Source organism: Haliaeetus albicilla, chromosome 12 (genome assembly GCF_947461875.1).
Source record: "Haliaeetus albicilla chromosome 12, bHalAlb1.1, whole genome shotgun sequence".
NCBI classification, from domain to species: domain Eukaryota; kingdom Metazoa; phylum Chordata; class Aves; order Accipitriformes; family Accipitridae; genus Haliaeetus; species Haliaeetus albicilla.
Genome location: NC_091494.1, coordinates 25691312 through 25704274, shown reverse-complemented (window position 1 = coordinate 25704274; position 12963 = coordinate 25691312). Strand labels below are relative to the sequence as shown.

Below are 12963 nucleotides of genomic sequence, written 5' to 3'. Positions count from 1 at the left end.
TTTGTGGCTGCTCAGCTGTATTTCCCTTTGACTGGGAAAACCATGTTTTCAATGGTGTTGCCTTGGTTCCAGCAGATCAGGTTACCTCCATTGAAGTGGGTGGAAATGAGACACAAATCACTCTCTACTCGCTCCATCCTAACAAAGTATACAAAGTTCGCATCGCAGCCAGCACCAGCGTGGGCTATGGGGCCCCTTCTGAGTGGACCCAGCATCGGACTCCTGACAGAGACAACCAGACACATGGTAGGAGGCTGGGTAATGCCTGGGATTCGGGGCAGGGTGTGCAGGACATTGGGGAACTCGAGGCATAATCAGAGATACTTGCTTTCATTAGGGAATTATAACCATTGGTTTTGGTTAGACCAAAGTACCCACCTTTATCTCTGTTGAGCAGCCCCTGTATGTCTTGCTGCTTGCCTGGGTAGTGGGTCTTTCCTCCCTCTATGTGCAGCTGTGAAAATTCTTAAGAAAGAAAGAAAGAAAACCCCCAAACCCCAGTGTTAGGACATTTGGGAGTGGATAGACAATTCTGCTAAACAGAGCTAAGCCCAAGCCAGACTCCAGCAGTGGTTAAAGACAGTAGTATCTCAGAATACATTGAGAAACTCCCATAGTGGCTTTGTGACATTATTTTTTCCTGTCATCAGTAGAGTGTAACTGTACCAGACAGTGGAGACATCCCACTCATAGGACAGCCTTTCCTCACACCCCTCCCTCGCTACCGAGGACAGGGAGGATTCAGTAGAGCAGGGATATGGAGACAAGTGGCTGAATGTTCTTCTCTTGTCTTGTTGTTCTTCTAGTTCCATTTGCCCCGACCGAATTAAAAGTCCGAGCGAAGATGGAGTCTCTCCTGATAACGTGGCAGCCCCCAGCCAACCATGCCCAGATATCTGGCTACAAGCTCTACTACCGAGAAGTGGGCCCAGAGGAGTCCAGTGATGAAAGCCCTTTGGATGGTGCTGAAGATGAGAGCTGGGACGTAGGGCCCATAAAACTAAAGAGGAAAGTGAAGCAGTATGAGCTGACTCGACTAGGTTAGCTGGTTATGTCGTCTTAGCAGTTGGTGTGGAAACCCAGGGTCTGTCTCTTGCACTTTGTAGTAGTCCCAGGATGCTTCCAAGAGGCTCAATTATCTGCTTGGCTGCAGATACATAGGACCAGGACCGTGTGAGCTTTTTTAAAAGCACCCAAAATAATTTCTGGAGTGGGGCTCTTGGGGCTTGTTCTAAGCAGAGTTTGAAACACAGAAATTTCTGATGCCAGTGTAGCAAGGATTGTATATTTAATCAAGGGCTACTAGTATACTTAGTATATGCTGATAAGTAGATCTGAATCAATTAGTGTTTTTTATCGTGTCACTATAAAGAGTGCCTGGATTAAAATCTCCAGTCAGGACAATGATCTCTCCTTCCTTGTGTATTTCAAAGAAGCTCCATTACTGCATGCTATTTGAAGTCTCTCTGTATTAAAATGCAGAGATGGGTTAATTCACAGCATGCTAATTTTGGGTCAGTATTCTCCACCTCCCCATAAGGCAAAAGAGATAGAAGAGTGAGTGTCTGTGGCTGGAGAACAAGTCTGCCCACAGTCAGATCTGCCTGCCTGGCTAACTGCGCTTGGCGTTTCCCATAAGGAGTTATGTTTCTAACACATGATTGTACTAATTAGTTGATTTGCCCATTGATACAGGGTGAAGAGGGAGAGAGAAGAGAGTCATGGCAGATGCATCCTTGAAACAGGATTCTGCATCTTAGAGTTCTTCCATCCCCCACTTCATGCTTCATCCCTGTTACTGCCCAGTGAGCTGAGACTGCAGGGCGAGTGTTTCTTGTGCTGGTTCATCTTACGCGTCTAGCATATATATTATGCATGGTGTAAAGGTCAGGCTGCAGCACCTGGAAAGACAGTTTGTGTCATCACTAAGTAGGTTTCCAGCTATGTTGCAGCCATCCTACCACTGAGAGGGTGTTAACAGTTATGAGTTTCTCTGAAGAACTTAGGTCTGTAATTATTGCACTGAGGAAACCACATGTGAACATCATCACGCGCTGCTCTAACCACTGGCAAGTCAGTTAGCGGAGGGACTCGGGAGTGGGTTGAATTGGTTCCAAATGCTCTGGCACGATGATGCTGAGAAGGCTGCTTGTTCTTCTGTAATTACTTCCTTAAATTTGGGCACCCGTCAAGCCCTAATGGTTTCCTTATGATTTGGCAGTTGTGTATCGGCTATCATTGTGTTAGGAAGAGTCTCGGGTTTCTTCCAGCCGTGGATGTTCTCTTTTTCTCCCTTTTGCGCTGCTCTTGCACGCGTACAGTAAAGGAAGGGGTAGGGAATCTGGCTGTGCTGAGAAAGGCAGGGGGTCTGGACATGAAACAAGGAGGAGGAGTGGTTGGGATTTAGAAGGGTTTAGTTTTATGGTGAGGAGCTACCCTGCGCAGGTACTTACATCTCCATTAGGGGTCTTGTAGGCAGAATGGGTAGCAGTCTTGGGAAAGGTTGGCAGTGATAACGTGATCTATGTTGCTGCATGTTGGCTGATGGGGAATCAGCTGGGGCGATTTCCCAGCTCATGGATGTCTGCCTGGGAAGCACAGCAGTGGAAACCACTCCTAAGATCCCTCTGTAAAAGCAAACAAAATACCCAACACTGTTTCTTGGGAGTATCTCTTGATGTCAGGGTAAGGGGGCTGCATATGGTGAATGGTGCTGTCTGGTGGGAGAGTGAGATTTGCCCAGGCTGGCCCAGGGGAAGTAGGCTGTTGAAGAGGTGTCACAGTTGAAACTACAAATTGGGTCAAGAGCTTGAAGAGGTAAGAATAGAATAGAATAGAATATTCTTTGTTTACACAGAATAGAATATTTCAGTTGGAAGGGTCCTACAGCGATCATCTAGTCCAACTGCCTGACCACTTCAGGGCTGACAAAAAGTTGAAGGAAATTCTTAAGGGCATTGACCAATTGCCTCTTAAACACTGGCAGGCATGGAGTATCAACCACCTCTCTAGGAAGCCTGTTCCAGTATTTGAAATGGTGTCAGGAAATCCCAGGATTACACACTGTCTGAGTTGTAGCTCAGACATGGTTGCATACCACGTCAGTGCAAATGAGGTCCATCTTCCCCCTTGGAGGCGATGTACTGCTGCAACACAGTCACTAAATGCCCCTTGGCTCCACATCTCTGCAGTGTCACTGAAGCCAACGCTCTGCCCCTTGTCTTGTCTTGGTTTGGGGTATGGCCTGAGAGGCAAAACTCCTGTCCCACTGCTTGTTCCTGAATAGCTGAATTTTGATTTCCTGCTTTTCCTTGGGTTTTTTGTTTTTTTCCCAGGAGCACAGCAGGGCAAGAGGGGAAGCACTTTCTGGGGAGACAGCTCCTTTCGAGGCATGCCTCAGACAGAGGTGGATGGGTGTGCAGAAAGCAGCTTTGGACAGAGCTTCTTGAGCACAGCTACTCTTTATTCACAGTTATAGCACAACTATTACACTAGCAAAAAGCCCTGCCCACGTTTCCCTCCTTGTAGTTTCCTGTAATGTTAGGCTGTGTTTTAGCCTGCAGTAAGGTTCATTATGCTGGTTAGGTGCAAAATTCTTCTTTTATCTTCTCTTGCACTGGCTGGTCCTGCTACTGAAATGGTGCCAGCCTTGTCCACCGCCTCTTCTCTGTCCTGCAGACTTCCTCATCTTTTGCTTTACCCCCAACATCTGGCTTCTTGATTTTGCCTTTGGTAATGACTCAGCTGTCTTCATTTCAGCTGTCTGAAATAAGAGAAGACTTTTCTCCCATGCTCGTGCTAACCTCTGGAGCAAACCATGTCTCCTTAGAGTGATATTGCTAATGACATGCCTTGTATCTTGTCTGAGAGGTATGTGCTGAAATCCTGAGAGAGGTGGACAGCTCTTCAAAGGCACATAAGAAATAGAGCAATTTCATGAGCCCACAAAATCAAAAGGAAGCTGTCCTGAATCACCACGAGGGCTTTTGCCTGAGAAATTCTCATTGATTTTCATCTATGTTCTAGCAGTTAGTCTCTGTAATGGTGTGCAACTACCAGGGCCATAATTTACATGAAAAATATACAGTAAGGATCTGATCCTGTCTTCTACATTCCCCTGAAGGAAGACTGCATTCCTCTGGGAGTGACTCCCTGGAGATCAGGTTATTTTCCCACTTACAGGAAAGTATGGCATATGGCATCTGGCCAATATGAACACCTTGAAAAACTGAATGAAACAACATATTTAGCATATTGGATATATTATGCAGTCATCCAGATTAGTGATTTGAAATGATCTGGACTAGATTATTCTGCTTATATTTAATGTATGATGGAATGCAGTGAAATACATCTGTTCTCATGCTGCCTACTAGCTTCATGACAGTTTGATAGAGCTTTATGTCTGCGTGTTCTAAGAGCTTGAACATCTGGGCCTGTGTATAAAAATTGAAGCCAAGCTTCTGACTGAGAAATCCAAAATACCCCTATTTTCAGAATGCAAATTGCTTGATCCTGTAGTAGAGCTCCCCTGGCTTCACGTGTAAGTGGCTGCTGTATTGATCTGACCCAGGGATGGAGATGGAGGACTTGTCCTTTCCTTCATTTCATTCTCCAACAGGACCTGCCCACAGCTGCATCACATCTGTGAGCTCTTCCTCATCATTTTGGATCACATCATCTGTGATGAGCTTGTGTCCCAGTGAAGCCCAGCCAAATGCTCAGGCAGGAGGCAGAGTGTGTGTGCTGGCAAGAGATGAACTGTAGGGTTCTTTGTTCCACCAAACCTGTGGTCCCAGCCATTTGGAAGTTGAGTGCCCTTTGGTCTCATTGCCCTTGTGTGGGTTTGAAACATTTTCCTGTGGCTAGAGAGTGTGGAAATGCAGGTCAGGCTGCCTTGGAGGCAGACAAAACTCTGTTTGCTTTGGGGATTCTTTCAGGGAGAGAAATGTGGCTGAACTGTTTTTATATTCTGAGCGTGAACATGTGTTGTGGAGCAGAGAAAGCCTTTGGTAATTGGTACCATTAGCCTCTGGGAGTGTAATCAGCGCAGTAATAATAAAATTGGCATCAATAAGAAAGGTTTTATTTTGCTTACATTGTCTGGCAAAGAGAGCAGTGATCTATCAGGGCAGGGAATGAACAGGCACATCCCAAATTAACAAACTTCATCAATGTGCTGCAGCCAAGGCAACCAAAGACAGTCTGGACTGCTCTTGCTGAGCTTCTGAATAGGCTGGCTGCTGAAGGGAGAAGCTGGCGAGTGTCTTATTTGAGAACTTCATATCTCCCAAGTTGTTTCCTTGATTAAACATCTCCATTAAAAAAAACCTCAGATGTTACTTAACACAGCAGAGGAGTATTTAAGCTGATGAAAGGCTGGAGGAAAGAGGGAAGTGAATTTTGGACCAGGGCAGCACTGCCTGGAGACAGAGGTCCCTGCCCTGCAGCTCCGTTTGGGTCCAAGTGTGAGGTTCCCCATAGAGTACATGGCTGTCTGATGGGAAGAGTGTGTAATGAGGACCCTCAGGTTTCTGGTGTGGGTTTTGTGTATGCTGTTGCTTTTCTAATTGCAAATCAAGAAACTCTGCTGTGAAGGCAAAAGAGTCACCACACAACAAAAGCAGCCAGTGACTTAACAGTGTATGTGAGGACTTACCAGAAGGAAGATCCTCATAGCAGCAAATAAATCAGAAAGGACCTTAGAAATGGGAGGTGCATTTTGGAGAGGAGAGGATGTCCTCACTCCTCAGGAATAAACATTGCAGTGCATCCACTTGCATGGGAGAGAGAAAGCAGTCACCGTGCATAGGTTTCTTTAGTAGTTTGCAAGGGAGAAAGATCAGGGGAGATCCTGAGATGATGTACTACAGGCCATGACACTGGTTAACCCTTGGTGGCTGGGCCAAATCCATTTGCTGCTGATAATTTCTGCAAAAAGCGAGGGGAGACCTAGAGAGTAGCTGTAATGATATGTGCACCACTAGTGAGACAGTATTTGAATGTGGAAAGCCTGTAAGTGGAAGGGGGGCTTCCTCCTGTATTTTTAGCAAATACAACTCTGTTCAAGCTACTTTCTTGGATGGTGAGAAAAGCTGGTCAGACCAAAGAAAACATGTCTAACTGGGGAGGGTTGGTAACAAAAATAACCCCAGACAAATCCTGATTGATTTTTCCAGCTCCTGGGAAACTCTATGAGGTGAAGCTGGTGGCATTCAATAAGCACGAAGACGGTTATGCAGCGGTTTGGAAGGGCAAAACAGAAAAGGCACCCGCAACAGCAGTAGGTGAGGAATGCCCTTCATTTGTTGTCTGTCTCTTCTGCTTGGCATGTGGCTTCAAAGGAAGGGTAGAAGTAAAGTTACAGAAGATGAACTTGAAGAAGGACAATATGAAAACGGGGAAGGTCCCAATATGAGGAAACTCCCTTTGACAGTCATTGCAAATTGCATTGGAGGAGTTATCTTGGGAAGGAGAGAAAGAAGCAAAATATCCCCCTTCTCATTAGAGTGGTTGTTCTGCTGGGTGTGGATGGACTTCACTGTGTTCTCTCTGGCCTTGTTAGTGGCTCAGGGATGGTCTTGGAAATGCCAAATAACCTGGGTTTCATCTGTGATGTTATAAAAATTCAAGAATGTGAAATAGCAGCATGCCAGACTTTTTGCAGTGTTACAAAGAAAGTAAAAGCTCTGAATACTTAGACTCCATTCTCGGCTCTGCCAGTCTGTTGTGGGATGGTGAACAGTCTCGGCTTCTCCTTACCCTGATGTGGGCCTGTCAGTCTTTGAAGCTGGCCTCCAGTGCTCCATGATAGTACACCACCACCTTGGTGCATGGATCCTCGTTGTGATCTTTCCCACATGTGAGGAAAAGCGTGGACCGCTGCATGCACAGAAGAGCTGAGCTGGGCATCTAGGCTTACACTGGGGGCTAGTATATCAGTGCAGGCTTCACAACCTAGACCTGTTTTATTCCATGTTTTCTGTGTCTGTTCCTTGCCGTACTGTCGTTTATGTCTCCACATCTCTTTTCTCTTTTTGTCTTGCACCATAGATCCCCCTGTGCAGAAGGGTCCTCCGCTGCCTCCAGTCCAAGTCTATGCAGAGTCCAACAGCTCGACTTCCATATGGCTCAGGTGGAAGAAACCTGACTTTACAACAGTCAAAATCGTCAACTACACTGTGCGCTTCAGCCCCTGGGGCCTGAAAAACGCCTCTCTTGTTACATACTACACAAGGTAAAGAGGGATGCTATGCATTCATCTGTTCGTGTCAGGAATAAACACGGGGCGGGAAGAACCTGCATGGAAGTTCCAGTACTGAGCAAAATCCTGGGTGTTTCACATGCTGGGAAGCGTCTGCCTTGGTCACAGATATATTTAGAACTGCTGAAATGTGGCACTGGGACTTTTCTGACTTGAATACCAAGGGATCATTTACTGGCCGGTCTCTGCATCTTTTCTGCTCTGGTTGGACCTTACATGTTTGTTTCCGTGTTAATAACATAGCCAGGTGCAGTTATGGCCAGTCTCAAAGCATTCATGATTTGTGAGATGGGCCTCACAACTTTGATTTAAAAATTGCTAGAGTTTATACAGTTATAATAATTTGGGGAAGTATTTTAAATGTGGATTCCTGTGCAGGTTTTCAGCCTATAACCAGGTTGTGTTTTCAAGCTTTTCTCTGCAAGTAATGATCCTGGAGGCTGGGAACCTACTTTGCTCTGTATCTGGGAGCTGAGTGCTCTTGCATTCACATGACTGCAGGAGATGAAGCTTTAGGTGAAAAATCAAATACTCTAAGAGTTAGGATAATCTCTTACAGTGTGTCTGGTAAGATATCAGGGTGACAGTGGGAGAACCATCTAGGGTTCATGGCCTTATGAATGTGTCCTCTTTTGGCAGCTCGGATGAAGACATTCTCATTAGTGGGTTGAAGCCCTACACCAGGTATGAGTTTGCCGTGCAGTCCAATGGTGTTGGCATTGATGGGCCCTTCGGCAGCGTGGTGGAGCGATTCACCCTTCCTGACCGTGAGTATTTATGGGAATTGAATCCTGATTTTTTCCTGGCTCTCCCTGAATCTCTTATCAAATCCCTCCTAATGTGCCCCTGAGAGATGTGATCTCAGATCACGTCTAAGCTATGATGCGCCTGAGTACATGCCGAGAGCCGCTAAGCATCCTGGTGGCATTTCCAAGCCCATTAAAGAAGTGCTGCTTTGTAAACAGAGAGGAGCATGTAAAGAGAATTGAGGCAATGATTGCTGTTACTGTAGGATTGCCTCTGGGTTCAGAGAAATTCTGCTCGTTACAGAGAGCTGATAATGCATTGCTTAAGTGCTGGGTCCTCCCCAATGCTGAATGTCACTGTCAGAACAAGAGTGCCTTGACCAGCCTGGTTTTCCAATAAGACCTCCACCTCTTAGCTTCAGGCCTGGTGAAGGCTAGGAGGCAGAGATGATCCTGACAGCTGCAGTGGGTTATCTCCTTACTCTGTGACAGCTTCTCCAGTATTCAGCTTCACAGAGCAGCATCGATGGCCTTTGGAGGTGTTGTGTGTCCTGCCCCTAGCTGGGACTAGTTGCAACGCAAGCAGGGCTTTGGGGAAGATGCAAAAGAAAGCAACAAGGAGCAAGTGTGTGCTGGGAATATTTTCTCAAAGATGAGCAATGTTGCACAGTCTCAAACTATGCTACGTGGCTTCTTCAGCACTGTCACGTTTCCCTTGTCTGGTTGGCCATGATGCACGAGTACTGCCCTGTATTGGGGTCAGAGCAGCCTCCTCTCTGCACTCTCCACAGCTTGTTTGGATGAGGTGTCTGGCCACCCAGGTCGCCCATCATTTCATGCTTGCAAACATGGCTGTGGCACCACTGAGAAGGATTCAGAGAAAGCACAGAGCAGTTGTCATGCTCTGCAGGTTGAATGCTTTCCTCCTCTTTTCTGCTGTTCATGCTAGGTCTTTACTTGTCTCTACTAGGTCCCTCGACTCCTCCATCTGACCTGCGGCTGCACCCGCTCAACCCCTATGCTGTCCAGGTGCACTGGTGCCCCCCTGTCGAGCCTAATGGCATCATTGTGGAGTACCTCATCCTGTATAACGCCAACAACACGCAGCCAGATGACATGTGGACCTTGCTGACGCGAGAAGGTGAGCCTCCTTGAGGTACTGTAATACTCCACCAGGTCCTCCTCCTCCTGCCTTCTTCCCTGCCTACAAAGCCAGTTGCTCAGTCCTCCTGCCCTGATTTTTGCCTCACTTTGAGCACATACAAATAAACATTCAAGAGCTCATGCTGCCAGCTTTCTTGGAGCATATGCTGGGCCTTGTCCTGGTCATATAGGAGACTTCAGGGACATGACTGCTAAGATATGAAATCGTACATGTCTAGGGCTGAAATAGCCATTATCATCCGGCAAACATCCTGCAGATACAGGCTGGCAGCCAGTAATTCCTAGGAGAACGTATGCCAGCAACACCACATGCAGTCTGTATGATCAGCTCTTTAAGCAGCAAGTTCATTAATACCAAAGAGGTGTATGAATTACCTCTTAGAGCTCATGACACAAAATCCCTCACTTCTGAGGGTCCAACAGAATTCCACTGCTGCTTTGCTGCAGCGTCTGAATACTCTTGAAACTGCATATTTTAAACCTCTTTTTTACTTGCTTTTGATCAGGAAATATCTTCAGCACTGAAGTGCATGGCCTGGAAAGTGATACCAGATACTTCTTCAAGATGGGAGCAAAGACAGTTGTGGGATCTGGTCCCTATTCAAACGTTAAGGATGTGCACACCCTCCGGGAGAAGCTGTCTGGTACGAATTTCCCCTTTGTCCCAGTACAAGAAGTGAGTTGCATTGCTGAAGACTGCGATTTGTCAGCAGTGGCATTTCTGTTTGCCAAGCAATTGCCTGATGTCACTGTGCAGGATGTAAGATGCGACTGTGTGTAGGCCAGTGCAGAGGATCACAGTGGAGTCCTCAGATGTGCAGCTCCACAGGCCTCAGGCAGCTCCAGAACCCATCCCACAGCTGAACTTCATTTCTCTTCCCCATCCCAGCTCCTATGGAAGGGCACATGCAACCTGCATATTGCTGCCTTTCTGTTAGGCCTGCGTAGTGTGAAATTGATGAATGTGCATAGGTGCCAGTTCGTTTTAAGCTGCTCTAAATTTTCACTGCCAAGTAATCTTCTTTCTTTATGTGTATAGAGGCATCACCTATAGGTTTTAGTGAAGCTGTTGCTTCTCTGAACATCAGACACTTTGTATCTTCCTCCTCCTAGCAGCTGAAATGATGAATCTGTCCTTCCTCTACTAGATGTTCTGGATATCCACTCTGTCACGGGAATCATTGTGGGAGTCTGTCTGGGGCTGCTCTGCATACTCTTCTGCATGTGTGCCAGTTTCCGCAACAGCAAGCAGAGGTAGGTGTCACTTCACCTTTGCAGGAGGTAAAGGAGGCTGATGTGGAAGGAAACAAAAAACACTCTTGAACTGCTTTGTCGTGTTCAGCTCCGCTCTTCGGGATGTGGTGTATGACATCAGTTAATACAAAGATTGAGTCTTGGGAGTGCTAGCTGGCTAAGGAACATATTTAGTATGGTCTTTTCACTGATTTATTTTCTCAGTAGTTTCTCTTTAATTTGCATTGTTAGACTAATAGGTTTTGGGGTTTTTTTTCAGAGAAAGAAAAAAAAAAAAGAAAAGGGAAAAAACACTATTTGCCAGATTATTACCTGTGTCCATTAGTGTGGGCAGTGTTCTGCTTCTGAGGTTGGACAGCTCTAAGGATGTTTGGAAAGGGTTTGTTAACTTCCAGTTGGGAAAATGATGAAAGATTTTCCAGTGAATGACAGGCTGGTTTAAGGAGGATTGGACTCAGCCCAAAGCCCGCTGCTATCCCAGAGGTCTGAATCCAGCCACAAGCATTTGGAAAGACCATGATCAGAAACCAGCTTAGTTGTTGAGAAGAGCTTTGAGCTGGCAGCAGATCTTGGGACTAGCAACAAGCAGCTTCTGAATTCTTGTCCTAATGTGGCCACCAAACTTTTCTGTCCTGTTGCACCTCTTATCTGTAAAGCAGAGATGACAGGAGTGACACAATTCCCCACGGGCAGGGGTTAGAGAGCACTTGCTCTAGTGCTGGGACCTGTGTTGTCTGCTGCCCTTGTGATCCACTGGTGAGGGGAGGGAGGGCTTTGCATCCAGCACCATGCATTGTATGAGCTTTAGGATTAGTGAAGGTGGTGAAGAGATGCAGCTGGGGAGAGGCTATGGCAGTGAAAGCTGTTACAATAGGATGTGGATAGAGGATCGTCTTCCTCAGGAGCGTCAGGGCAGGGGCTTGGGCCTGGTCACTTCCACAAGGACAGGCTGAGTGGCCTGGAGGGGATCACTTTATCTGGCAGTCTGTGGCTGTTTGGGACAGAGGAAAGTGAGGCTCACGAGAGATGTCAACTCTTGCTTGTTTTCCCTCAGGGACGCCCTGCCAGACCTGGATTCCCAGGGAGCCAGCAACCACACTTACTACCACCGGAGCAGGCAAGGGGTGGCAGCTCCCAGTGCCACCTTGGACTCACATGAGCTAGAGTCCCTCATGTCCCCAGTCCCGGAGGATGCACCCATGCACCTGGGGGACATCACAGAACTGACGGAAGTGCACAGCCTCATCCACACGAGCCTCCCTGAGGACATTGTCCATGGGAAGAGGAAGGTAAGGACCCAGGCATGTGGTGACTGGGCTCCCACCCTAGGCAAGAGCCTTTGTTTGGTGTGTCACTGCTGGGAAGCCAGGGTCTGATGCTGTCCTGGCTCTGCAAAGTGTCGATGGTCTTGGCTGCAGGCTGGTGCTGGGCAGCCATGCATTTCCCTCTCTGTAAAACTGACTGGCTCAGTCTTGGCTGTCAGATCGAAGTTTGGGATCCCTGTGCCATCTACCACCCCTTTTCATCTCCGGGACAGCGGCCCCTCATGCCCAGAGCAGCAGTACCAAACTTAGTGCTGCAGAAAGCTGCACTATTGCTGTTGCTGTGGCATATAGATGGCATGAGAAAGCGTGATGTCTAGAGTAGATGCTCTGCCTTCCAGGATACTCCTTTTGCTTAGAGTAAAAGGAGCTTTGTCCATAAATAGCATGTTCACTGGAATACCCTTGAAGATATACAAGAGGTGAAATTGTTTTATTTGTGAACCTTGTTTTTTGAAGTAGTCTTTTCCTGCCTTGCTTGGTTTGCCTGACACTGCATTGTCTTTCATTCCTCCCTGCCCATTTCTTCTCTCAAGCTTGCCTGAAACATTTCATTCCATTAGGGAACCTTTAATTGGCCTAATTTAGTTAATCTGTTTATGTCTCTCTTTGTAGCCCAGGGAGAGCATGTAAAGTAATTAGGAGGTTCAGTAAAACAAATGCATTGTGAGCACATGGGATTTCACGTTTGCATCAATGATGCGCTCATGTGTCACCAGGGGAAGGTGAGTTCAGGATACCTGGCTAACCACGAGACCCATCCTTGCTGCTAGTGGCAGTGCAGGTATGGTCTTTTGGAAATGCAATGTCTTCTGCGGGCTTTAATAGTCCTGTGAGCTGAAGCCGTGCTCTTGGCCATCCCCAAGTGCTGTGGCAGATCAGCACTCAGCTGAAGGAGAGGCAGTTTGCAGCCAAGCCACATCTGTGGATTTCGGTGGAATGTAGCTGCCTGTCTGGACCCAAGCCAAAGAGTGTGAGGAATTTCCTACAGCTTTTTCTGTTAAATAAGGAACAAATGTTTTCAGTGATGGTGACTTACCCTAAGAACAGGTTGGGGTGGGGGGAAGTTCCCTCCCTTGGGAGGCCTTTCTGGGGGCAGCATATCCAGATTCTCTTCCAAAGCAACAATCCTGTCTGCAAAGTTTTACACAAAGATTTTAATGTGTGCAGAGCAGGGGCTGGAGAGGGCAGTGCCAAGGCCGGGCTGCTTGGG

General features: G+C 47.0%; 1 protein-coding gene across 3 annotated transcripts in view; it reads left to right on the top strand.

Moving 5' to 3' along the window:
* The window catches only part of IGDCC4 (immunoglobulin superfamily DCC subclass member 4), a 100811-nt gene that overhangs the window by 74791 nt on the left and 13057 nt on the right, over positions 1 to 12963 (top strand). For 2 of the 3 annotated variants that reach the window (XM_069798592.1, XM_069798590.1), the window contains 9 exons: positions 73 to 246; positions 807 to 1040; positions 6180 to 6287; positions 7054 to 7237; positions 7904 to 8031; positions 8981 to 9151; positions 9681 to 9818; positions 10323 to 10428; positions 11483 to 11717. In XM_069798592.1, coding sequence (XP_069654693.1) covers positions 73 to 246; positions 807 to 1040; positions 6180 to 6287; positions 7054 to 7237; positions 7904 to 8031; positions 8981 to 9151; positions 9681 to 9818; positions 10323 to 10428; positions 11483 to 11717 — 1478 coding nt within the window. The remainder of the gene's footprint in view (positions 1 to 72; positions 247 to 806; positions 1041 to 6179; positions 6288 to 7053; positions 7238 to 7903; positions 8032 to 8980; positions 9152 to 9680; positions 9819 to 10322; positions 10429 to 11482; positions 11718 to 12963) is intronic. The other variant, XM_069798591.1, reaches the window with a different exon arrangement.